Genomic DNA, 26,183 nt, shown 5'->3' with positions numbered 1-26,183 from the left:
CATTGAGGAGATACAATGCCACTTTCTTCCTGGTAAATAAAACCATACCTATTTCAAATCAAGGATTTCCTCCCAAGGAAGCTTTCTGCTCAAAACCACGTGGTTTAGGCTCTTAATCTCTCAAAGGGAAAAAAAAAAAAAAAGAAAAAAAAATAGCATTTATTTGTTAAATGGGCAACACTGATGAATACAGCAGAAACCATCACTGCAGCCACCACCTTCGATCACAACCCAGTTTTGACAAGGAGATGTTTGCAGGTCCTGGTTAACAGCCCCACTGTAACCTGCACCACTCGCTGCACTTCCCACCTTGCAAAATTACCTCTCTACTAAAAGAGGAATCCTGCCTTCGGTGGAGGCACCCACCAAAAGCTGGAAAATTCTGCTCTGCACTGCCACCCACAGTCAGAGCCAGGGCTCAAATAAGTCTCCTGCCTTCAGACTTCGCTGCCTTTCGGTCCTTGCAGATATTTAGCCAACTTTTTCCAATTTTACTTAGCCCAGTGTGCCTCATCCTCCCTGCCAAAACAGTATGAACTGTTTTGTGATTCCTCTGAATCAAATAAGAGCGATTGCAACACCCTGATTCCTGGTTAATCCACGGAGCTGAGAGCAATTCACAGCTATGAGCCATGTCCTCACAGCAGCTTCTTAGAGGAGAAGCTGACACCTTGCTAAGGGCAAGGACTTACTAAACAGAACGAGTGTCAAAGCCAGCTTCTCCCACTACTTTTAGCACCAAGCCACATCCCTAGGGCTCCTCCTTTTCCCTTCTTCTCTCTCCTATGAGCATCAAGCTCCAGTGGACGCAGACACAGAGCTGGCTCACAAATGCCACCACTGTGGTGGTGAAATGAGGAACCACAGAAGGCACTCACACTAGGAGCATGATCGTGTGCACTCCAAGTAAAAACACCACTATTAATAATTTCATATGGGAATACAAGCATCTCACTGAACACCACACATTTACTCACTCTTAACTGCATTACCACTACTGGGAGGAAAGCAGCATCCATGTGGGCATAACCATGAGCTGACAGCTGTGAATATCTCTATTAGCAAGAAGTTGCAGTCACTACTTAAATTACTTGACAAGTCCAGTTCAGGATTACCTCAATAGAGATAATTACAGAGCCAAGACCTTGGTGTACAATGTAATGACTTTGGTAACACAGAACTCACCATGCAGTTGTTGTATCTGAAGGCATGTCTTTCAGATTTAAAAATACTTTGCCTTTTATTTTCATACCTAGATCAATTTTATAGCCCAGCTCCTAGCCAGCACACAAAATGCCACAGAGGATATTGAAAAGAAAAGGAACTCAAGATTCTGTAGCCCTAATTGCTTAAGAATATGCAGGCTCCAAAACTGAGGAGGAGTCTTTTTTGCACAGCAGTGGAAGGTTTCACAAGGCATCTAGAGATATTCCCCTTATTTATTTATTTATTTGTACAAAAAAAACATTCAGCTATTGAAAGAGATGAGCCAGAATTAGTCCTTCCTGCTTTTCCCTTGTAAGAGTAGACTTGCACGTGACTTCTTGTGGATGGGGGAATCTACAGCGTGCTGCAGAGAATTTCAGGGGACAAAGTACTTGAGCAGGAATTAAATGAGTCCCTAGATGGGCCTCAAACAGGGACAGACAAGGAGGGGACTGATGGCAAGAGAACAGAACAGGACCAGAGACGGTGCTCAGTGCTCTCCTTGGGAAGATCAAAGCAGAGCTTTGGGAGAAGAGGGAAGGACAGTTAAATACCAAACGCAGGAAGACTGGAGTCTAATTATACAGGTTTATGCCAGGGAGCTTTAATCTGTGTGAAGGATATCAATGCCCTTTCCGTCCCCACTGCTGGAAGCCCCGGGGATGCCTCCAGTTACCCTCCCTGCCCTGCAGTTCCGTGGTTGCCACGGCTCCTCGTTCCGTTTGCTACCTGCACACACATCCCCTGTACAAAGCCCGTCTGAATGCAGAGAGGCTGAAAGATGCTCACCGGTGGGTTTCCAGCTCCACCAGTCAAATCGGAGGGGCCGTTCCCGCTGGGCCCTTTCCCCAGGCACATCTGGATCCACGACAACACCCCCCAGGACAGCCTGGACAAGGCCTGCCACAAGATCTGGAAACGCGTCCAAGGCTTCTCGGAAGAGCTGCAGCCCGCGCTCTGCTCGGAGCCGTCGGAGACCCTTCGAAGAGACAACGGCAACTCCCAGCACGAGTGAGTGACCCCAGGGCTGCTAGGCTTTCCTCAACGGGGCTTTATTAACCTGTGGAAGTGCAGAGTTGGGACACGGGGTGCCTGCATTGCTTTCTGACAGCTTCCCAGTTCGGCGAAGCATTCCCACTTTTTCCCACTATAACCCATTTTCTTTGGAAAAGTGTGCCCCATGAAATCTAACTACTTCAGAATCTGAAGCACCATAAGCAGCTGCTGCATTCGCTTCCCCACAACATTTAAAGAAAAACAACTACACACACATCAAAATATTTACAGAAAGTGAAAGCAGCATTCAAAAGAGCAAAATCGAAAATTAAAGTGTTATAAGGAAGCTACTGTAAACAGCTGATCTTTACAAAGAAAAGCTGAATTTAGCACAGAAAAAATTATGCCAAATCATGTTCCACAGGACAAATGATGATAAGGGAGGGAAATATGCTCTTCAGATTAATAGGATAATATTTACTGTATGCTCCTGAAGCAGAAAAAAGTAAATTTTACAAATCCAGCTATCAACCAGCAAGTACTAGCACATGTCCACGTGTCCTTAAAACCTAAACAAAACGTAATACAAACCTGGCCCATCCTACCTGATGCAGTGGAAACACTTATTGCAGCTTTTAAAAGCTAACTTTACAGATCGAGGGAGCAGATGATTTCAGATGAAGACATGGAGGCACAGCAGGGGCAGTGCCTACACTATGTCAGAGAGAAACCTAGGAACCCGACCTTTGAATCCTGGCTCCTTTCTTCTCTTCCATATTCTTAACAAATTCCTAAAGAAACTAAAATAAATGCTTGAAGGTTGAAACCAAGTAAGTCAAGACCCACCTGGATGCCATCTTGGGTGACCCTGATTAGCAGGGGTGCTGGGCCAGAGGATCTCAGGGGGTCCCTTCCAACCTCAGCCATGCTGTGGTTCCGTGATACCCTACCTTGCATACCCTAGGCACCTCTACTACTCCTGAAAGCCTTATTGTAAGATTTTTCTTAATCTTTCTGTATGCCAGCTGTCAATAAAGGTGTTCCCCAATTCATCAGCTGCAACAACATCAGCGGCCAAAGATTACGCCGTATGACCTTGCTTGATTTAGCAATCTTTAATTATTTTAAAATATTGACTTATGCAAATTGCTGGTATGCTCATTTTTAAAAGTATCTGGAATCTTTTATACAAACAACAAGTTTCACCTTCCTAAACACTAAATCAACCTTCAGTGTTCCCGCAGTGAAGCCAATCTGTGACCTCGCTGCACAACGTGAGGCTGCTGTAGCACACCAGGCCTTTGCCATGAGCTCATTCTGACCCCACAGAAGTTTGAGCCACCCATATTTCAAACCCAGTGAGCACACCTAACCCAGCACCACCAAATTCACTTCTCTTCCATTGGCTTTTCCAAGGAAACATCAGAAACTTATGACTGTGATTCTTTATTTCAATTGAACGGCTAAATTCCCACTCATCTCCAAGCCTCCTCAGATACGTAAGCATTTCACTAGCAAACCAAAATCATTCTTAAATCATATAAAGATGTTGCTGATTTTTTCCCCTCGAGTTGAGAGGAAAAAAAAAAAAAAAAAAAAGATTATGGAAAAAAAAAACTCCATACAGAGCCAAGATGTAAGCTTTTCTCTGCATCCCCAATGAAGGAACAGCTGAAGTTTTCTCACCTCTCATACTACACCACAATATAAACGAGAGAACCACACATCTGGGGACACATGGGCTGTGGGATGCAGAGCCATGCACACATGAGTGGTTCCAATAAAAGATGGGGTGAAAAAATTATATGAAATAGGCTTTACTTTATAAAAATGGAAATAACCTATCAATTTGCTATCCAGAGGATAAGCTTGTTGAGGTTTTTGATAAGAGATATTTCTTTTCATTTTTTTAAATAGAGGAAAAAGAAGCATCCTACTAATTATAGTGATCATATGATTAGAGATAATTAGATACGCTTACTATTTAGTTTCCTAGTTTTTGTGATATTTATATACCATATATGTACCTGCATAGTGCATGCACAGAGCATCAGTCTTTCCCTGAAGCTGAGAAGAGTAAATTGATAATACATTAAGTTATTGAACATACTTGGCTATGAAAGAGCAAACCGGAATTTAAAACAGTATTTTGAGCAGGTAACCATTACAGGCACTTAGGTGTGCTTCAAAGGAACACAAAATTGTTCAGCCCTGGCAGCAGTCCCATTGTCAGGTCCCTGAGGACTTCAGTGGGTTCCTATATGAAAGATGGTTAACAAGCTACAAATACTACTATACCCAGCTCCGTTAAATCCTTACAAATGATAACAAAATTGTAAATGACAGATAAGTCCCAGGAAATTTAGGCCCTCATCCTGCAAAGATTTGAAGATCCACTGAGCCTTGAAGGTTGAAACCATGCAAGGCTGGACTACTGAGAGCAAACAAGGTTTCTCCTATTAGGGACACCGGGAAAAGGCATGCAATCCCCAAATCCTTTCTTGTGTCCAGAATCACGGACTTAAACTAACATTCTTTGACTGATGAAATAAAAATCATCACAGAGTTTAAGAGTCAAGATTAGCTCAATTTTAAGTCAAACTGAACAGAAGCCATATTCTACTTTCTTACAGAGATGGGTTGCTAGATGAAACAGAGGGACTTGAAAGTATATACAGAGCAGTGATTGGAAACAGAGAAAGGGAGATGAAGTTACGAGCTCTCTGTGACGCTCAGCTTTCTGCTAAATCCACCATCACCAACCTCCTGTGTTCAGCAAAGTCGCACAAGAACTCCAAGGGGCTGGAGGACGGCAGCATGCCAGGCGCTTGCAGCACAGGGGGCAGCAAGGCAGAGATACCAGGTCTGCAGAAGCACACAGACACTGCCAAGGGCCCAGACAATCAGGCAATGGCTGAAGAACCCAAGGCAGTGACAGATTTCATGCAGAACAGCACGTTCAGCTCTGTGAAGAACAGCACACCTGCGTCAGCTCCACCGACAGCAGCAGAAAGTCAAGCTGCAGCACAGAAGCAGCAGCTCCCAGCATTTGCCAAGACCTGCTCCAAAACCGATTCCAATGCAGTCACAAAGGCACTGCAGAACCCAGGTATGGATCTGGCCATGGTGCTTGAACAGCATCTGGGAGCCTTAGGAAAATTAAAACGAACTAGAAGCTGTTGGAAAGCAGATGGCCTTTGCATTCACAAAGTCTCATTTCCTACTAGATGCTCGTATTGCTCTCCCACCTTACCAGCATCTATCCAATGTCTTTCTCACATCAATGAACGAGAAATACAGGAAGGTTGTGACCACAGTGATTTATATATTTGGTCAATCTTTTCTATAAACTTTTTTTTTTTCCCCAGCTGGGGGGGGAGGGAGTGCTGTTGGGTATTTTGTTGTTGGTTTTTGTTGTTGTTATTTGTTTGTTTTTAACTGTCATGATTTGTTGGGTTCCCAAAGAGATATTTAAGAGATCCAAAGTAACTTAAGAACAAACCAAAATAATGCTGCATGTCCAAATCTGCTGTTTACATTTCTGGCCTAGATGGACCACAGTCCGGAGGCCTCAAACAATCAGCTTCTTCTGGGGTAATTTCCTAGTCTGAGAGTTTTGAACACTGTAGGAATAGAGTAAGAACCTTTTGCCCCATTTCATTCGTGCTTACAGCTCAGGCAATTAAATTTACTCTGGGTCCTGTGGGTCAGTTGAACAGCCCCACAAGTGAATTTGAACTGATAACTGCTAAGTTTGGGTCTCTGTGCTCCAGAAATATAGCCTGCAAAAGCAACTGGTACCTTAGCATTTTGCTTACAGGTAAAGCACGTCCCTTTAATTGCAAGTGTTCCACACATTTACGTTGAACAAATGCTGACTTATCTTTTACCCTTGTTTTGTTTTACAGTAACTACCGCAACACCGGATAAAAAAATTGTTAAATATTGTGCCAATACTTTTACTCCACGCTTTTCGACTACTACAACCACCACGGCATTAAATCAGCTGGTGTGGCCAAGTCTGAGCTTCCCTCCACTCCCCGTCTTTCCAAACCCCTCGAACTTTCCTCAGTTTCAGGTAAAATAAACTAAATCTAGACTCTGAGATTACGTCCTCAGGTCCATACTGACAAGCTCAGGGCACTAGCTAGCATTGCTCTGAAAAGTGCTTTCTGATTTGTAGGGTAGAGCCTAAAAGAAACCAGACTGCTATCCCACAATGAATAATTACACCGAAGTGGCATTAGGTCACAAACAAAGCATTATCAGCGTATGTACTACAGTCCTCTGGGAAATTTGTGATCGATGGATGATGTTTTATTGACACATATACTGAATGTTGGCCTTTTAGCATTCATTACTTTCTATTTTTAGCTTGCATTTACAAATAGTTATAATGTAATTACAAATATTTTGACCTAACAATTCATTGGGGATATTTTGTGTGGTTATTCTGTTTACAGACTTGGATACTGGCTTCTGAGCCTAGTGAAACAGGACCTCATATCCAAGTAAAAAAGCCAACTAAGGTTATTAAAGCAGCAAATGCTTAAGTCAAAAGAAATAAAAGAATACAGAGAATTCCATGCATCCATGCCTTTCTATGGGCTATTCTCACCCTTTGATTTCACTGGGGAGAAAAAAAAAAAAAAAGCTACATTCTCTAACAGAACTCAGCTCATCCTAGATGTTGTCAAAAGTTCCCAACAGCCTGTTAGAAAGGAGAGAGAGCAGGAGACCACTATGGACAAACCTCCTGTGCCACACCAAGCTCCCTTGCAGGTTTACAGTCCAAGAATTTTCATTTTTCATTAAGTCAATGATTACTTAGCAAAAAGCTACTTAGCATAGGACAAGCACATTGTCCTTCCACCTCCCAGCAGTCAAGAGGGAAGCGAGCTCTTCCCCAGGCAGAACAGAAGGTACAGGGCAGAAGGCTGACACCTATTCTGGAGGTCTCAGACTCGGGAAGACAAAGAGAAGACTTGCTAAAGTTTAAAAACGCATTTACTTCAACCTGGTTTCTTTGAACATAACGTTCCTCTATAATCTTATACGAAAATACTTAATAATTAATGAATCAACTCAGACTGTTTTTAAAAATCCTGTCTTACATATGCTTAACAGGGTCCATATCAGCGAGCACGGTTCCCTTATCAGCAAGCTATGCACCCTTCCTTTGGATGTTATTCGAGACAGGTGTGTTGACCTGGTTACAAATACACTTTAATTCACTGAATACAGATGCTAAGCACAATAGATTAGTCAGAAGTGTTTGTCATGTGCCAAGATTGACACTGGTGCCATCACGAGAATATATTTGGGCAAAAAGATGCCAAGCTGGGGGTAGGTTTGTTTGGAGCAGTATTTGCTCCAAATAGCTCAAGAGATGGCCCTAAACCTCTAAAACCATCTACTGCATATACTCCAGTTACATATAAAATTATCTGTCTCCTCTATTTAGACTGCATTTATTTGTTCATTAAAGTCTGTGTTTGTATAAAAATGAACACAACCTTTTCCTAGTATCAAAAAGGCTGGGAGAACTTACAAATTCCCATGGCTGTACCTATTGCATAGCCACCCCAGCTTTTGCTCCAGAGACTTATCTGAAAGATGCCTCCTAAAGAGAAGCAATCAGAGCCCAAATTGAATGGCAACAGAAGTCTCTGCACTGAAAAGAACAGCAGGTTAAAGGAGATACCAGAAGTGGGGAAAAAAAATCTTAAAAACAACAACAATATTTCGGTCAACTCCAGTTTATATTTTGAGGGTCACTGCTTGTCATCATTATTGTCCCATTTATTCTTGTGCACTGTTTCTTTCTCCTCCCCAGGTAGCTCCATATAACCCACAGCACTTTTTCCGGTCACCTTACCCACCTCTGTTGAACTACATCCCCGTTGTTCAGCCGGATTTTCCATACCAGCAAAGGACCCTGCCTAAACTACCCACCAACATCCAGGATCCGCCAACAGCAGGCGATGGGACCCCGTATCCATTTTCTCCTTCCTACGGGTAATGGCCGTGCAGATTCACATTCTAGTTCTGCATCTTTTTGTCAGTTGCTGCAAACCTTTAGAGCCCACAATGTAATCAGCAACTGGGTTTCCCGGTTCCATTCTCACCAAATTCCACGTCAGAACAAAAGACAGAAGTTACTACAGGGCATAAATTCCAAGAAAATTTTGATACAAGAACAAAGTAATTGATTTTAGGTGAATGAAGCCAAACACTACACCAGAAGTTCACTCCTAGAGTTTCTAATAAACATCATGGCTAAAGAACAAACATTTCTTAACCTAGCAAAAGGCAAATGTTTCAGCATGATTGAAACCAAAGCATTTTGACACTGTCAGAATGTCATGAAAGGATTCATCTTAATATAATTCTGTAACAACTGTAGATAAAAATCAGCTTATTCCAAGGGTCTGGTCACAATCGCTCTGGGTAAGTTCTGTGTATCATCTTTCATTACCTATAGGATAGGCAACAATAGCATATACTTTCCCTATATCATCTTTCCAGAAACTGTGTCACAAGTCTGAAAAAAAAAAAAAAAAAAAAAAAAAAAAAAAAAGGCAGATAAATGCTTCTGAAAGCTCCATTAAATAAAGAAAATAATGTGGAGGTTAGATGTAATCTCCTGATACTAGACCAATTTATATTTTTTGTTTTAGGTTTAGTTCTACAGCCGGTGGAGTCATGAGGACCAACCCCAACTACTCTTCCAGTGGGAACTGTATAAACTTTTAAGTGAACCCACTTCTCCTATCCTGATATTTACATGTAAAAAATTAGTATCTATTAGAAGTCCAAGGATCCTGTAAGGACTTCAGGTTTCCCCAAAGTGAAGATTTCTATCTAGAATAATCTCATGTGGCTTTTGTGGTAAGAAACAGCTATGTGACAACGCATCAGAAATAATTTTCTTTAGGATGACAGAAAAAGGGACTTTTTTTCCTTTTGGAAGATGAAGACATAATAAAAATGTTTGAGTTATGACAGATGTCTGAGCTGCTTAAATTTCAATGTTGGTACAATAAAGATGGTCGACAAAAGAAGCCCACAAATCTCAGAGATGGCAATTTTTGTCATCTATTCAAAGTGAGATTAACACAAAATTTGTTAATGACAAGTTATTAACCAAATATATTATTTTTTGTACCACAGTTTGGTACAGAAAAACCTGTGTGATCCTTCAGCAGACTGAAAATTAGCCAAGATGCACAAAATGAGCTACCTCCAGGGTCCTGCGACAAATGAGGCCGTAGGCTCATTAAACACAAGTGACCCAAACCACAGCTATAACCACAGTCAATACGACCAGTGCACTAAGGCAAGGCTGCATGTTTTTTTCTACACACAATACTTGTCCTGTTTTTAGCACAGGATCAAAGGTACCTAATGAAGACGCTTGTCAATATTTCCTTTCTTAGCCATTATTCAATACGTGGCTGCGAGCCCCATTTATAGCTACATGAGTATTCCAGTTCTCAGGAGCTTTTTGCTCGTGCTCGGTTCCACAGTTCCGTTTCACAACACACTTGTCCCAAATCCCTCAGGGGCGGGAACAGGGAAGTTATCTCCATTTTACAATTTAAAAAGCTGAAATCTGAGAAATGAGGGATCCAACGTTTCATCCAGTTATAGGGCACTAACAGCAGGCAAAGTCAAATATTCTCAAGAGCACAAGTCAGTCTCTAGAGGGCACAAAATTCACGTACACTTTTCCGCTAGCTTGACCTTTATTGCCATTTCCTTCCAGTGCATCCCACTCTTACTTGATGTTGCACGCAGCTCCAAATTCTTACCTCTGTAGTTAGCAAGAAACGAATTTTTTCCAAGTTGCTCTCACAACTCTCTCCATGCATCATCTATTTTGTCTGCCACAGGCTTCCTTTCCAAAAAGAGTTTTACAGAGTATGATTTTTTTTACTTCTGTTTTTCAAAATCTAAAACTTGGATCGGAATTTGCTTTGGCTGAAGTCTGCTGTGTTCTGCCCCAGTAAATTCCCATTTTCTTTCAGCAGAATACAAGCTTGGATTTTTCTGCTGTTAAATCCACTGGCTGTTTTCTCCAATATTCCTAATGCAATTAGCATAACAAGATAAAGGAATCAAGTCCTTTCCCATTTTTCCTCCTTTACAAAAGGACTGATGACAAACTGGGAATTAGAATCTGTATTGAATTACATTTGCCACAAAAGAGTTCATTAAGTAATAGTACATAATAAAAATCATCTGTCAACTTGAAGGATAGACCAAATTCACTTAACGAAACAGCTGGTTATTTTCTAGAGAGCTCCATAGCTCACAAGTGGTCAATATGAGCAAGGAGGGAGACAGAAAAAGGGAAGAACGGAACGGTTCAGATGTTAGCATGCCAAGTCGGTTTCAAGACTCTTGTCTTCTGCACAGTCACAGGACGACCACGGTAGGACTTTGTCCCCAGCACCTTGATTTCCCCCTCGCTACAGGGGTAGTAATGGCTCTTTTCTCACCAGGAAAGGGCACAAGAGATGCTTCAACAGCTGGAAATACCATGAAATACCAAATTTCCTACCCCTCTCCATCATATCAAATGGTCCTGACTGTGAGAGGAGTAGAGATATCGCATTTCCTGGCCCCTAGCTTCTGTGTTCAAGGCTAAGGCTGCTGCACTATGCCCTGGTGGAGAGGTATCACTGCTCCCAACCTCCCCTGGGGGGAATCTCAAACGTAAAGGTGTTTGACTTGCAGAGTTTGTGCTCTCATCAGTGAATCTAGGTCTCATGAGCACAAGGTTGCGTACAAGTCATTTGCTATAGCAAGCCGTATCAGCGCCTGACAACACTTACCTCTCCTTATGCATTCAGCTCACTGAATAACCCACATCTGTGCAAACTGCACTGCTTTGGCTCCAGGGATTTGTTCAAAGATCCTCAGAGGGCCACGACATGCCGCTTACAGTGAAAGTACTACAGGTAACAGTCAGTGCCACAGAGACAGCTCGCTGGGGATAAAGGTCACCCTCGACATGGTATTGCTACGAACCTCCCGTGCCCTTCGTGCATGTATTTAACACAATAGTCTCAGAAGAGCAACCCTTCTTAAAAAGGGTCAACTTCATTTTAATCTTGTTGACTCCTCACCGTTTAAGGATTTACTGCAAGTCACATTCTCAGTGGCCCTATTCTACCTACCTACAGAAGTTTCAGATTTGTTCAGTACTTTTAAAGGTCTGAAGAGAAGGGATGTAGCACGCCTCTTGTGGCCGATGCCTGACTGCACACAAGACCCTTCTCAGGCAATACCAAAACCAGTTACAGATGCTGAAGCTACTCCTTTCTGTTGTTCCGTTTCTGAGAATCTCACACCGTGACACAACCAGGGTGGAATCACCAGGGCTAGCACACCAATGGTGGAATCAGCCCAACTGCATCCCTGATTCAGTTAGAACTTCACAGAGCGTTAAAAAATCTCAAAGCACACTGAGCACACATATGCCACCACTGTGCCAAGCTCCTGCCTAGACCATCAGAAACTGCCTGACTACTTTGGATCCAACCCCCCAGCACAAGCATCACACAGGCTTTTAGAGAATCCCTGTACATAGATCAATATTACCATTTAAATATATATATGTAGGTTTCGAGACTGATAAAGCCTATATGAGTCAGAAACCCAAGAACCAGCTGAGCATGCTAACATTTCCCTTTCTTTCCCCTTTCTTCAACCTGTTTCTCCTCAGAAGTGTTTTCAAGTAGTCTAAGGTTACCTGACTTCCTTCAAAAAATCAAGGTTCAAGTTCTATTGATCCCAATTCCTTACAGATGAATCGCAGTAAAAACAGAAACTTTGTACCAGGGACTGTAAAAACTTCTTGCCTGTCTGCTACTATCGTACATCTCAAAACACAATTCACTTCTTATCCTAGGTCATCTTTCTTTACTAACGCAATTTACCTCTTATCCTAGGTCATCTTCCTTCACTGTAAGGGAAGAAGAAATTTGTTTTCTTGCAACTGATATTACCTTACAGAAGTTCTGTACAATGGCAGTATTTGTTTACACGTAAGAACTGCCAATTTTTAGCATACAAAACTACTCAGATTATCAAATTATCTAGAACTGCTGTGTTTGTTATCTGCTAGAAGGGACCAAAAGCCATTGCAGTTACTGGCTTCAGGCACAGTCTTTCCCCTTTCAAATATTCCTTGATATTGTCCTGCTAATCAGATCTACAGAACTGGGCACCAAATAATCATAAATCTTTCTAAAGACAACCCCCTTTCCCCCAGCATGGTGAAAATCCTACCCTTGCTGCTCCAGTAAAGAAAGAATAAACTGGAGGATGCAACAGCCTTCTCAGAGTTGCAGTCACCTGGGCTTACAATACTTTGGAGACAGCACCACCTCCATCTGTGAGCACAGAGCAGTGTTTCTCTCCCTCCCCTCTAAGAGTCTCACACTGCTTGTGCTGCTACCACTGCAGATTTTTTCCCAAAGTCATTTAGTTCAGCTATCCAAACCAAATTTTTTGGGAACCAAGCAAGCTCATTTTCTAAGTCCATTATACTTAACGTGTGTGGAGAGGGGGATTGATTGGGTAGCTATTAATCAAAGGATAGGTTTTATTCTTGTGATGTCATAAACCACAGTAATGGAGCTCAAGCAGTTTATTAAATTACAGGAATGCCAAGGAAAAATAGATAGCTTTAATAATACATTTTTGCCTATCTGTTATATTTTATATATAGCTTGCAGAGGAGAATTAAAGTTTTCTACAATACAAAATTACAACTTAAAAGAAAAAAAATAGATTCTGATGCAGAATGCAATTATTCTAAGCAAAAAGTTTATTCTTTCACTAATGTGTGAGATTACTGCAGTTCAGAGCCTGGTGGAGAGAAGGAAGATCATTCTGAAGCATAAATGCATTAGTAGAAGAAAGAATAACAAGCACAAAACATCTCATCCAAGCAGCCCCCTCTCCATTGAGGGACACAGATCCCTGACTAGCACACCCTGTTAGCACAGCTCTCTGCCATCAGCCTCACGGGCTGGACCAGCACCACAGCACCCAAAGGAACACCACGAGGTGTCTGCCTACAGATTGCAGCAGGGAGTCACAGCTGCCAGGTTGGCAGAAGGAGCTAAAAGTGAGAGAACTTGGCCAGAAACCTTTGCTCTTCACTGAGATCCAGCCCAGCCGTAGAACTGCTTCCATGAAGACCATCTCTGCCTACTATTCCCAAGGTTCTTTGTAAGCAGGAACAGTCTTTCTCTTAGCTACTACTTTGACTGGTTTACCTTTTAATTAAGGACTTTAGAAGCACCCCTCCATACAGCCCCAAGCCCATCAAAATCTGACACTACCTCATTTTTGCTTTTCTCCCCCCATCCTCCTTCCTTTTGTCTCCAGCATTTTCCTGTGGTTCAGTATGAGCACACCCATCCAAACACCACTTGGAAACTGCAAACTGAGTCATATTACCTGGGTGGCAAGCTTCCAAGGAAAATGCCCAGATGATGTTGATGAACTGAATTCCTTTCCTCTGCAAACAGGACTCACAGGAACACTACCAAGGAATTTTGTGCTGTGATTCAAGATGTGCTGGCATAATGAGCTAAATTTTGAACCCCACTCTCTTAAAAATTCTGACATAAAAATATTACAGCCATAAATCTTACAAGTTTGAGGTGGCTCACTTGTATTAGTCTCTTAATCATGCTTTTCACACTAACCTCCAAGCACTATCTTGCAAAGACAGACATGTCTAAGTATATTGTGGTGTTACACCCTCTTAGGGAGTAGGCTGAAGTGTATATTTATCAGTAACTGCAATTGCATAAAGCACAGGGACAGGTAAATTCATCAACAGAACATGACGGTTAGGGATAGCCCAAGGTCAGGAGAAAGAGACCCAGGAATGGCAGGAGAACTCAAGCTCATTTTCATATTCACCTCTCAGGAACAAGCCCCTGTTAATGTTTCACAGGAGCTTCTGCAAAAGCAGGGCTCAGGAATGACGCATCTTAGTGAACACATACTCCCTTCTCACCTCTGAGAACAGATTTAGTCTCCTGGGATGAGGGAAGCATCCAGCTGAGGAAGGGAACAGCAGGCAGCAAGGTATACATTTGGATGTTTCACACTGCTTTCCTGTTCCTCTTGGCAAAATTTATGGAGCACTTGGCTTCAGCTCTCAGACATGCACATGGAAAATAAAGCTAGAAGGAAAGTTAAAAGGTCACCCAATCTACCTCCTACCCTAAGGCAGGATCAACATCCTATGAAACATCTGTCCAGATAAGGTGTACACAGTTCACACAGGTAGACCTGAGCCTGCCTTCAGCAAAGAGACTAGATGGTTTCCTGTACCGAAGTGAAAATCTATGAACATATCTCCTCTTAAAAAGATCAACTGTTCCAAACACTCATTGCCAACTCACCTTGTCCCTATACACACAGATTAATAAAACCAACTTCTGCCTTATCTGTGCAATTTCCCACACAGTTCCCGTAACCTGCCCATTTGTGGAACAGTTACTGGCTAGCCACACGTTCCGCCACATGTACTGTACCAAAGGATGAAACTGAATGATGAGCACTGTGTTTTTTATTTTTAAATTAAATCAAGACTGGGTAATTTTCTTAAAGACAATTCAGTTAGGGATTAATAGTTCAGCAGTTGTCCACTAACTTCCTATAGGATCTTTTCTAGTAGAAATAACATTTTTTTTTTCAATCCATGACCTGCTTTTCATGTAGAATTAGATGCTGTAGATGTAACTGTAATATACTGCCTGTATTTTTTCTGGTTCAACTATTCAAACTGAAGCATAGGAAAGAAGTGGAAAGCTTACTTACTCTCAGCCTGGCTTCCAAACTGTTGAACCATAAAGATTTTGATTACAGCTTCTTCCATTAGTGAGAAAATTGTTAAAGTTGGTTGTCACTGGTTATGAAGAAACTGACATGGCTTCAAAAAAAAAAAAAAAAAAAAAAAAAAAAAAAAAAAAAAAAGGAGAAGGTGTATTTTTGATCCTGGCAATTTAAGTGTTCCAGTTTTCTGAACATCTTCCTTCAGATATTGGCACAGCCTAGGGACAGGGAGATACAGTGCAACTTTTCAGTTGTCATTCTGTCAGAGGCCGCTGTAGGACTCTTCCCATGCCAGGAAAATGCTTTTGTCACAAAGTCTTTTCCAGGACTCCAGCTAGTGCACAGCATGTTAACTCAAACAACTTGGTGAAGTGACACAAACCTCATCAAGCTGCAGAGACTCTTTTGACCTCTGTGCACAGAAGGTTTCTCCCTGGAGCTCTGAATGATTTCTTTCCTTGCTAAAATTGCTGGTATGCAGGTTTACTCCTGGGGCTCGCAGTAACACCTGTGAGTTCTAACATGCTGCAAACAGACTGCAACAGACTGCATCGCACCTTACATAGCAGTGGGAGGCTGAAGGTCTGTGTCGCATTCTCTCCCCACCATGGTCAGTACAGGATCCACGCAACGACCCAAGCTCAGCCTACCAAGCACAGCCTGCAATCAAAAACTTGAAAAAAAAAAAAAAAAACATGTAGCTATACTTGTTTTAAAATGACTGCCTCAGACTAATATTTTTTAGAATATGTATGCAACAATACAATATTAATTCTACAGCAATGCATACCACAACTGGCATGAGGTTCAAGGAGTAAAACCTTCACATCACTGTAGACAGCGTGACACAATGCTGTAGACAATGAAATAATGAGCTCAAAACCTGATCAACTGTATCTTAAAAAAAAAAAAAAGATTTAAAAAAATATTGTTACCCACTTGTTCTTTTTCAAGAAGCTTTTTATACTCTAATTTGCAGTATCTTAAAATCGTGATCCATGGCATGCGTACGATTACTACCCTACCTTAATAAGCTATCTTGCATATAACACAAGTCGCTGATAAATGCCTACTTGCTGCTCTGCCTGTGCTTCACCATTTGTATGCTACTGAATTAATCTTATTAGGAAGTATAATATTCAGAGCATTTATTCCTTACTTCCTTTCATTTGTATAAATATGTTGCTCTGCCATGTCCTAATTGCCTAACATCTGTTAGAAGGAAGAGAAAATAAACACATTATGGCAAGAACAAACTAATACCCTTTAAAAAGTGCAAACGTAGAAGTGTTTTGCAGAGTGGGCTGAGAGAACCAGGAACACCAAAGCCAAAGAAGTGAAAGTCATCCAGCCCGCTGAGCAAGAAGCTTTTGTCATAATCAGTGCTACCAGTGGACTGAATCACTGCTACTAAGACAGACAATTAAGTTTACTCGGTTCAGTTTTAGCTTCTGATTAAAGTGTTAATTTACTCAAAGTGGTGTTTGGCCACGACACAGCGCATGTGAATGCGGGAAGGTCTGAGAGAAATATTTTCTACTCAGGCACTGCTAGCAGCATCCTGGGCACATATTCAGCTTTTTGCATACAGGACCTCCCCAGGTCCCTGTGTCAGTGCCCATTCATTAAGCTGAACGTTTCTGGGTACACTGCCAGTTTAGGGCCAACTGATGATATTAGCTTCCTGTACAGTCACTAAAGCCCCCCCAATTCGCAGTGAATGTGAGATGCATTTAGGCCATTCCTCAAAACGAAGGACAGAAGTGCTACAAGAGGAACATGAAAGCCTACATGTATCCTACTGACAGTGCAGTTGTCACGAAGTGTTAAAAAATGACCTTCATGTTTCAGCTAGTTTTGGTCCATACTTCACAGGCTCACTGAAGCAGCTTATTAGTATCTCCATTAGCCTAGTGGAAACAATTTTCAATAGTAAAAACGAAATCAGGGCAATTGAGTAGATCTGTCTGCTGTAAGGAAGAAGTTGAAGAGACATGTAGCTCTTAATTTGATTTCACCTGCTCAAGAAATATTGCTTCAATCTTTCCCTTGCCCCAGCTTGTATTTTAACTCTTGTTTAAAAGAAAACAAAGCCTAATTCTAAATATTGTAAAGTCCCAAGGTGTAATCTCAACCTGCTGTATGTTACTTGTACGCTTTAATGTCATTCTGACACAGCAGACAGTTACATTTTATTGTGTGATTTCACGAGTGACTTAACCACAGCCACGGAGCCCTGGAAGTAGTTTCATCTTTGCAAGTTTTACGACTTCTCTGTTACTGCCATTCTTTGCCTTACTCTCAAAAATGCATCAGTTATCAAACCAGGACTAAAGTGCGTGCAAATAAGGAGTTAGACTTCAGCATTTCCCCCTCCATATTTTGCAAGCTGAAGTCAAATCACTCACTGAGATAGCATCTTGTGAAAAGAGGAGAAATCACTTCCAAGAGATTTATCATTCAGATCACTGCTCGGGGAGCCCAATACCCTCCTTGCTTCACATCTGAGCAAAACATATGGAATAACGTAGGTATGGTATAAGTCAGCCCACAGTGGCAGTTTTAGACTCTGTACATCCTACGCTCTCAAGTCATGCATGAAACATTTTCAGACCCAACTTCAGGGATGAAATTAGGGCAGCCAGGACTTCAGGACAGCTAACATGATCTTTCCCTCCCCTGACCACAGCAGCAGGGGCACAGATTCACTTACCAGAGAACATTTAACCTGCCTGGGAGCATCCCTCCACTAACACTGTCACTCAGGGACTCCTGTGCTCTGTGTGCCGGATTTCATACTTTCTCCACCCAACCACTGGGTGCTGGCTATTAGTAGAAGCAGTCATGCTTTCAGTATATTTATTCAGTACTCTTAAATTACAGAAACAAGGGGTGTGTCTATGGAGAAAGGTGGGAAGAAACAGCAGAATACAAACCACATTTGTGTCATTTTGTTCTGCAAGTAATTCAGCTGAATATCTGTAGAAAAGAAAACGGTTTCTTACAGTGTAGTGAGCAACTGACTGCACCAGGGAGAACTGGCTTAGTGGTAAAAAAAAGCCAGTTTGAAGAAAAAATTGTCTTTCCTGATACCATAGAATTGCCACAGCAAGAAAACACAGCAAACATTTATCAGTTCTATGCAGAAACAGGCCAAATTCTGAGCAGTGCCAGGTAGTGCCCAACACAGCACAGATGGGAAGAGCACAGGAGCTGCAAGAAAGCCTGAGAAGAGGCATCTCAGGCAGCAGGGATAACTCACGTGCTGTGATTTAGCTGACACCATTCTGCATGGACTCTGGCGGGTGACAGTCACCGTGCACGGCTGGCCAAGCACACACACAGATCCCGGGTCCAGATCAAATAAGCTTGTGAGGCAGAGGTATACTGGACCGAAGGGAAAATCCTAACAGTGTTAAGTCTGTAAAATAGGTAAGATGTGCAGCATAAGCTGCATTACCAAGAGCTACTGGGCATAAAAAAAAAATAATATTTTTTTAAAAAGACTAAGTCTTTACCCTGCTATATTTACATACGAGGAGTAAATCTTACCTATTAATTATTAGAAGTAGGTGAATAAACTGCTGGAAATCAGGGCATATTTCCTCTCAGATTCAGTTCACTGCCTTTTTTTTTTTTTTTTTTTTTTTTAAAGTAGATGAAATTCTTCATGTGTTTGGCCTTTACTCTCTACTCACAGCATCCACAAACACTGCAATGGTTTGGCTGATGGACAATTCAGTCCCCCACTCTCACTGAGGGCTCCCACAATAAATGCAATACAAACTGAGATTTCTCAAGATCAAATTCATTATTCGCTCCCTGTGGCTATTTAAGCATTCAATCTGCTCTTTCCTGGTTATTTGCTCCAGAAACAAACTGCCACTTGAATTTTCATGAAAAAGCAAACTCATAAGGACCAGCTGAAAGGAGACTGCAGAAGAATGACAGCTCTAGGTAGAAACAGTCCCTCTTAACTTCTGGCACTTCTCAGTGTGTTAGAACATAGCCTGAAGTGACAGGACACCCCACAGATGTGCACTGACCGAGATCACAAAGAGCTTACCCTTTACAGACCACAGAGACAATTTTCCTCCCCTGTTTCTATGGGGGGACAAACTGACTCATTGAGAGACTACTTTGTTGACTGGAAATCATACAAGCTCTTTGCAGTAAAGCTGCTAAACAAATTTACTGGCACACTTACCCGGTACCACAGAGCAGAGTGTAGGGTAGCCAGTCACCAGGAAAGCTTTTTTCTCTTCTGATGACCCTTTTTCAAAAAAAAAAAAAGCCCATCTGACTAGGCCAGCCAGCAGCAGCAAAATCTAATATATACAAGATATTTTACCCATAAATAAGGTTTCAAACCTCCAGAAACACAAATAGATGATATAGTGTTGATGCCAAGCTAGGAGAGTCCTTAATTTGCTCGCTCTGGCAGGAAAAGTGGAAAAAACAAATGCACATTTGTTTTTTCCAGTGGGTTAGCATTTTCTTTCTCTCGGTGCTGGACAGACCATCTGAGCAGAGGGGAGGCAGCACTGCTTTCAAATGTTTATTTTTAATGAGCAAAAACATTCTGCCTTCACTTTGCAGATGCAGCTACAGGGTAAGACACAGCCTTGCCTGGGTGGTTAATGGCTTTTTGTAAGGACAAGTTCACACGTTCCAAGAACACCACGTTATCCCAGCCTTTATGAAGAACCTATGAAGAGTGCATGCCTTAAAACTTCTGGATCAGCGAATAAGAGAAGGTATTTACCCTTTTCTTGCTATCACGCAGAACGGCAGATGCTGGCTACAGCCGGGTTACCCGGGACTTGCCCCAGCTCTGGCAGCGCTGCAGGAAGCTCTTGGCAATCTGAAGACTTAGTGGCCTTTCTAGCAAACCTCCCTGGGAACTGGAAACCCTCAAACTGCACTGGCTGTCATTATGCTCACCACAATCTGTGACTTGGCAGCGCTGCATGACTTTGGACAGTCTTCCTTGCCAAGGGACAAACTAATTCACACATGGAGTTATGGATGCAATCATCTCCCTTTTAAAGCCCATTTCTATCTTTAATTGTATGCACACAAGGACCACCTATTCTCTTCAGCACGTCAGTGAAATTCTTAATTTACAAATACAGAAATAACTCTATCCCTCCATCCATGGAGAAGGACATTTTGCCTTTAAATGTGGAGACATCATTTCAGCTTAACTTCGTAGAAAGAATTTGTTGAAATCCAACTCAATGTTGGTTTCCAATTTATTCTCCTTTGATAGATGTCCAGTGAAAAAAAATAAAGGCTTAAACATGACTCTTTTAAATCCATGATGAATGGAAAGCACTCTTCAGAATGCATGAAAGGTAAAAACAATTTGCACTTTAAAGCATGTCTGATTTGAAACGCTTATCTAACGTGGAAGTTCCTTTTTTAATAAGGAAATATTGATTATGACTAAACTACTCTACATACTTAAAGTCAACCAGAGAGGTGTACAGCACCTCAGCTGCTATTGCTCACGTGATTTAAAAAAAAAAAGTATTTACTTTTTGCAGTTCTAGACTCCGTACATGTTATAGTCTCAAGCAATACATGAAACACTTTCAGACCCAACTTCAGGCATGAATGAGTTAGGTCATTCACCTCCAATTTCAGGACAGAGAACATGCTCTTTCCCTCTCCTGATTGCAGCAGCAGGCATGGGCAGAGATTTACCAGGGGAACACTTAACCTGTCTGGGAACAGGGAAACAGCTCCCCAAACTCTACTTCTGAATGCAGCGATACATGCTTGACAACAAGTGTCAGAACATGATTTGTAAAAGCCACTCAAACATCACAAATGTATCCAACAGGAAAGAAGTTTTCAAATTATCCTGAATATTTGCCCTTTTTGTGTGCCTGGGAGGAATACATTTTATAATTCACCTTCAGTTTACAAATGGACACACAATGGGGAAAAAAAATAATGAAGCGTGAAATACAAAACCTGCATTTGAACTGAACCATTAAGCAGTAAAGGCAACACAGCTGGATCCAGTTCAAGTGCTCTTACCCAGATTCAGAGTACATAAGAGCCTGATTCAGAAGCTGGGGCCAAAGCACCCCACCCCAAAAATACAACCCTTCAGAAAAGGAAATGGATTTAGCGTATAAAACACATGGGGCAACTTCTCTGCCAGTTTCAGGTAGAAAGAGTTGCACTGAAGGTACAAAGTAGAAAAAAAGCACTAGAACAGCACCAATTTGCACCAGATTAGAAGTTAACTCTTGGCAGCAACAGAGGAGCAATTACAGGCAGGAATTTTGAGCCAGCTTTAGCTCATTTGTTCCTGTGGAAATACAGAGAAACTTCAGGGAAATTACTAGGCTAATGCTGAGGAAAAATGCTAACAGCAGCCTCCAGTGTTCTTCAGAGCCTAGTCAGAGAAACATATAGCCTAATTTTGCATTGCAGTTCTTCTGTAGTCATTTGGTAACTTGTAGAGGCTCACAGGAATCACTAACATTGCTCTGTTGAAGATTTGCATTTTGATTTTCCTTTGTAAGCCACCACAAACACCAGGAAATACATTTCCAAGCATCCAAGTCCTACAGCAAACAAGCAGCTTCTACCACCTGTATTTCCTGTGTAAGCAGCAAAACTTTGCTGGTACGAGGCCTGTACGTTCATCTACACCCAAGCCACTCTCAGCTGCTGCACAGAAGCTCCAAAAAGACCCAAAATCTTGGGACAGCTTAGTGCTAGTTGGGAAGTGTTCCTGTGTAACCACACTGATATAGAAGCCTTTTTGCTATTAGCAACAAGAGGAACCTCAGTGGGGTTGTGGGACAGGCCACTTCAGAAGAGCTGAACTACAGCTTCAAACCCCAGAGAAGCAGAGACTTTATCAGATGCTGTGGTCAAGTGAGGGCCAGGAAGAGCAGGTGTTTCTTCAGTCACTTCTATTTACTGTAACAGACATGGATTCAGTGTGAAGGGAGGCCGACGAGGCTATTTGGATCAAACCTGGAGAGAAAGCAATTGGCTCAGCCACCTGGCACACTGGGAACAGAAGCAACCTCCGGCAAGCAGCCAAACTCTTGGCAGAGCACAAGGGGGATTTTTTTTTATTGCTAGTACGGATGGGATCAGGTTGGCAAATGGAGATAGCAAGGTTTACACAGGTACATAATCCATATGCTGAGGACATCAGTACTGTTCAAAGAGTGTATTGCACAGAGCTCTGCACACATCATCTGTATTGCTCCCCAGTGCTTCAGACACTGGAGCCATTTTTACACCTGTGCTGCAAGTCACGCAGTCTCTGGAAGCACTCAGAAAAAGCTCTCATTTGGGTTAGGACTCCTTCCATCTCTGACTGCTAGTTGGAAACGGTGCTTCTGAGCTACATGGCCACGCTGTCAGTGTCCCCTAGCCCTGTGGTGAGGAGCAGGACTGGCCCAAAGCCATCCTACTGGTACAAAGCAAGCCCAAGGTGAGATGATCCTGGATAGCTACTGAGTCCAGAGCCATCTCCCAGGGCTGCAGATGCATAAAATGAGGTATAATGACCTGAAGAACCAGGTGCATGTTTTTATAAAAGCATATTGCTCATCTGAATTGGATCCAAAACTCTTCAACCACTTTATATTTAAAATGCAGCTTCCCATTTCTGTAGCAAATAGCATTGCCTGCCTTTTAGTACTGCCTGTTCTTGAAGGAGATCGGATATCAGCTATCAATTGCAGTAGCAAGCATCTAATTTGACTTTGGCAGCAAGATGACAGTGTCTTGAATGCTAAATTACATCTGCAAAAAGGTCAAACCCCACGGATACCTGAACATTTACATAATTCAAACAGCTCATCATCAGTTGCCTCTGTTTTATTTTATTTTTTTTTAAAAGCTACTCCGAGGCAACAATTTTGACATGACTTTCAGGAAAGTGACTTCTAGCGGGTAATGTTCTTGGGTTTGACCTTGTTTCTACAGAGTTAATTACTGTCATTATCAACTGCTTGTACCTTCAGGGAAAAAAAAAAAAAAAAGAAAGAAAGAAAGGCAGTCAGTTGTAGGAATCAGCCCTCCCCTGCAATCATTGTAATAAAGCAGAGACCCCTGCCCTGGAGTGAACAGCATTCTGTAGCGTAACACTGCCTCCCAGACCCTCCTCCCTTCATAAAATAACCTAGAGCTGCTCAGGTTACTGCTACATGAAGTTGGTCAGCTTCTCAGCTGGTGCAAACTGAAAGCCAGGCTGGAAAACGCTGCAGATCAGGCACCAGGCAGCAGGTCAGGAGACAACCATTTCTCAGCAGTGCCACTGATTTCCTCTGCCACTTTTAAAAATTATAATGCAGGAAGAAGTGTAATGAAAAAAGATTTCTGTCCCCCATTTACAGCAAGGAGCAAAATCAGGTCTTTCAGGTCCCATTCCCATCTGTCTGCTTTTCTGAATGTCAGACAAGTCACATTCCCCCTCCTTGCCTCAGTTTCTTTTCTTCTGCCTCTGCCCAAAAGCTCAGTCTACGCAGCAGCACATGCTGAATTCCTTTGGTTCGCAGCTCTCCTAAGTATACCTCATTACTGATAACCTATTCAAGCTTTCCTTGTGGTTTATATTCCGCAGATGAATTACAGCTTTGTAATTAATCTTCCTCCTTATAACTCTATATGTTAATTACCATGATTATTTCTGGTAATTCCATTTTATAAATGCTCCTAAAAGTATGAAGCACCGACTGCACTATCTGAAATGAAATCTCTGCTCAGAAAATTCAAGGAGGGAGCTGAGAGTGTAGGGCACAGTCTTTAGAAACCAAGATGAAACCGTATGGAGTGCTGAGCACTTGGTTCTTCGCTGGACTCCTCCTGCCCCATAGCTCCTTAGCCTAATTACCATCAGAGCAAGAACATTTTGATCTTCTCACTCACAGGGCAAAGGACTCACTGAAGGACTATTCCCCTCCCCTCACATCTCTGGCAAAAAATAAAAAGTTTGCTTTGAGCGAGTGAGTTTGTTCCCTTCTTTGGAAGGAAAAAAAAATTAAAATACACACCCCAAGTTCCAAACACAGTGAACACCTGTACCATGAAAAGAAACCCCATCAGCCAGCTGCCTACCTCACTCCTCCCACATTCCTGCTTGGCACATTATGTAGCACTTGTTCCCGTGTCATCCAGCCAGCTTCAGTGGTCTGCCTTATTAGCCAGCTTGCTACTTCCCTCCCAGCTCATTTCTCCACTTGAATTCTGCCTCCCTCTATCTGAATTTCAAGGAATGATATTTTTGTTGAGACCTAAACCATGATAGAAAGACATGTTTAGGGTTAATAAGCATCTCTATCAATAGAATATTCAATCAGTATGAATAACCATCACATCTCTCCCCACCCTTCTGACTGATGATAGCTAAATTACTTCTAAATATAGCCCTTAAAATTTGCATTAATCCCGTCTGCCTCAAGCGTGTTGGGTTTATTGACAGCATGAAGATATAAGCCAAGCACCTGCATGGAACACAAGCTTATAAAATAGGAAATAAGAGCAATCCAGGTGAAATGCAGTTTCCATTAACCTTGTCTTTTTGGTTCCATTTCTCCGAAAGCTTAGACTACCACCAAATAATCTCATTGTGGACAGCTCTGTACTTCAGCCTACCTAGAGAACTTCACAGCAGTAGCACAGCCATTACTGTCCAACGTGGAGATATGAAGTAACCAGAATGAGAGCTTCTTCTTCATCCAGGAATACTAAGATCTTTAAAAGAACAATAATTTGATAGCACTGTATGTCCATTAAAAAAAAAAAAAAAAAAGTGTTACTAGTTGGTGTATCCAAACACTGCAGCCCCCCCCAAAGCAGTTCACATCATAGCAGAAAACAATCCTATTTATAAGCTCTGAGGATTTCCTGGAGTCAGTGGGCAAAAGTTGTCATTTGTTAACAGCCACATTTGTTAGTTTCTGGCTTTCCCCAAAGAATGCAGCACCCCAATCGAGAGCGTGGTCTTACGGTTCCCTTAGGTATGTACAATGAAGAACACTGAAGCATAGGTTTTTTATCCTACCTACAAGTTGTTTTCCCTTGATGGATGGGGCCAGGAGAACATCCTCTTATGTCGCTTTGATGTTTTTCAAATGTTATTATATCATTGAGTTTGCTTCAAATGCAGCGGTGAAGCACGCTACATCCCCTGACATCAAGTGGAAAAGCCTCTTCTGCAAAAGCCAAGGGAAGAATGGAGAATAAGTAAGACACATTAACAACCTGACAGGAGAAAAAACCCAACCACTGAAACTACTTAATACTATATGAATCTATCTGCTGACAGGACAAGGAGTCCGTGCTGTTATTATTGCTATCTTGCAGAATGATGATGCTTCTGGCAGGAGTAAATTGTTCAGCATCCATCCAAAAGAACTTGCCATCTAAACACATAAGGCAGAAGCATTAGGGGAGCTAGGAAAGCCTAAGCAATTCAGTCAAGGTGACTCTGCTGGTCAGCTGGCTATATAAATTCACACAGTATCAAATTCTTTTCCTGCCCACCTCTGAGGTGCCCTCAGGAAAAAGCCAAAGAATTTTACCAACTGGATAAATTCTTCTAACAAGCCAGATGCAGAAGGCAGGCTTTAGTTTGGGCAGCTCTGCTTTTCCACTCTTTTGTTCTAACCACCGAGCTACAAAACCTGGTTTTATTCCTTTTGTGCCCCTGCTCTTGCTTTTACCATTCCCTTGCTACCATTTTATGGTCTGTAATATGTGCAATTCTGATTTAGGGCTGAAAATGCAAAGTCTGATTGATCCAAAGTTTCAACATGCATGAATCAGCTCTCTGTGTAAACCCATCCTATACAGTTAAACAGAAGAATAAGCTGAATTGTCTCTTCTAGACTCAACACATATGAATCAATTCTCTTTATAAACCCACCCTATATATTTAAACAGCAGAATAAGCTGTTTCTTCTAGACAGAGAAGCCATCTCCAATTTACCAATGAGTAAGAGATATATTATACTGGTCCCTTGATGAAGCCAGCAAAATACTGAGCTGTTAATATTCCTAAAATTCTTAATAAAGCATTATAGATTTATGAACTAGGTGAAGACCTTCAAGCAATCTGAAACCCAGCA

At 41.9% G+C, this 26,183-nt stretch overlaps 1 protein-coding gene across 1 annotated transcript; it reads left to right on the top strand.

The window, feature by feature from the left end:
* The first annotated feature begins 1,987 nt into the window (after positions 1-1,987).
* On the top strand, positions 1,988-8,958 carry C23H1orf94 (chromosome 23 C1orf94 homolog). The gene is made up of 6 exons (XM_032202482.1): positions 1,988-2,217; positions 4,836-5,311; positions 6,111-6,280; positions 7,330-7,401; positions 8,039-8,220; positions 8,883-8,958. Exons 1-6 carry the CDS (start codon positions 1,988-1,990, stop codon positions 8,956-8,958), a joined length of 1,206 nt encoding a protein of 401 aa, XP_032058373.1.
* The last annotated feature ends 17,225 nt before the right edge of the window (positions 8,959-26,183 follow it).

Source organism: Aythya fuligula, chromosome 23 (assembly GCF_009819795.1).
Source record: "Aythya fuligula isolate bAytFul2 chromosome 23, bAytFul2.pri, whole genome shotgun sequence".
Classification (NCBI taxonomy): domain Eukaryota; kingdom Metazoa; phylum Chordata; class Aves; order Anseriformes; family Anatidae; genus Aythya; species Aythya fuligula.
The sequence above is the reverse complement of the archived record's forward strand: the minus strand, read 5'-3'. Positions and strand labels throughout refer to the sequence as shown.

Excerpts from the sequence above, each read along its gene's own strand:
- C23H1orf94 (XM_032202482.1), top strand. The coding sequence starts at position 1,988 with ATGCTCACCGGTGGGTTTCCAGCTCCACCAGTCAAATCGGAGGGGCCG. Across the intron at positions 2,218-4,835 it reads AACGGCAACTCCCAGCACGA|AGATGGGTTGCTAGATGAAA; the intron begins GTGAGTGACCCC and ends ACTTTCTTACAG. Across the intron at positions 6,281-7,329 it reads CGAACTTTCCTCAGTTTCAG|GGTCCATATCAGCGAGCACG; the intron begins GTAAAATAAACT and ends TATGCTTAACAG.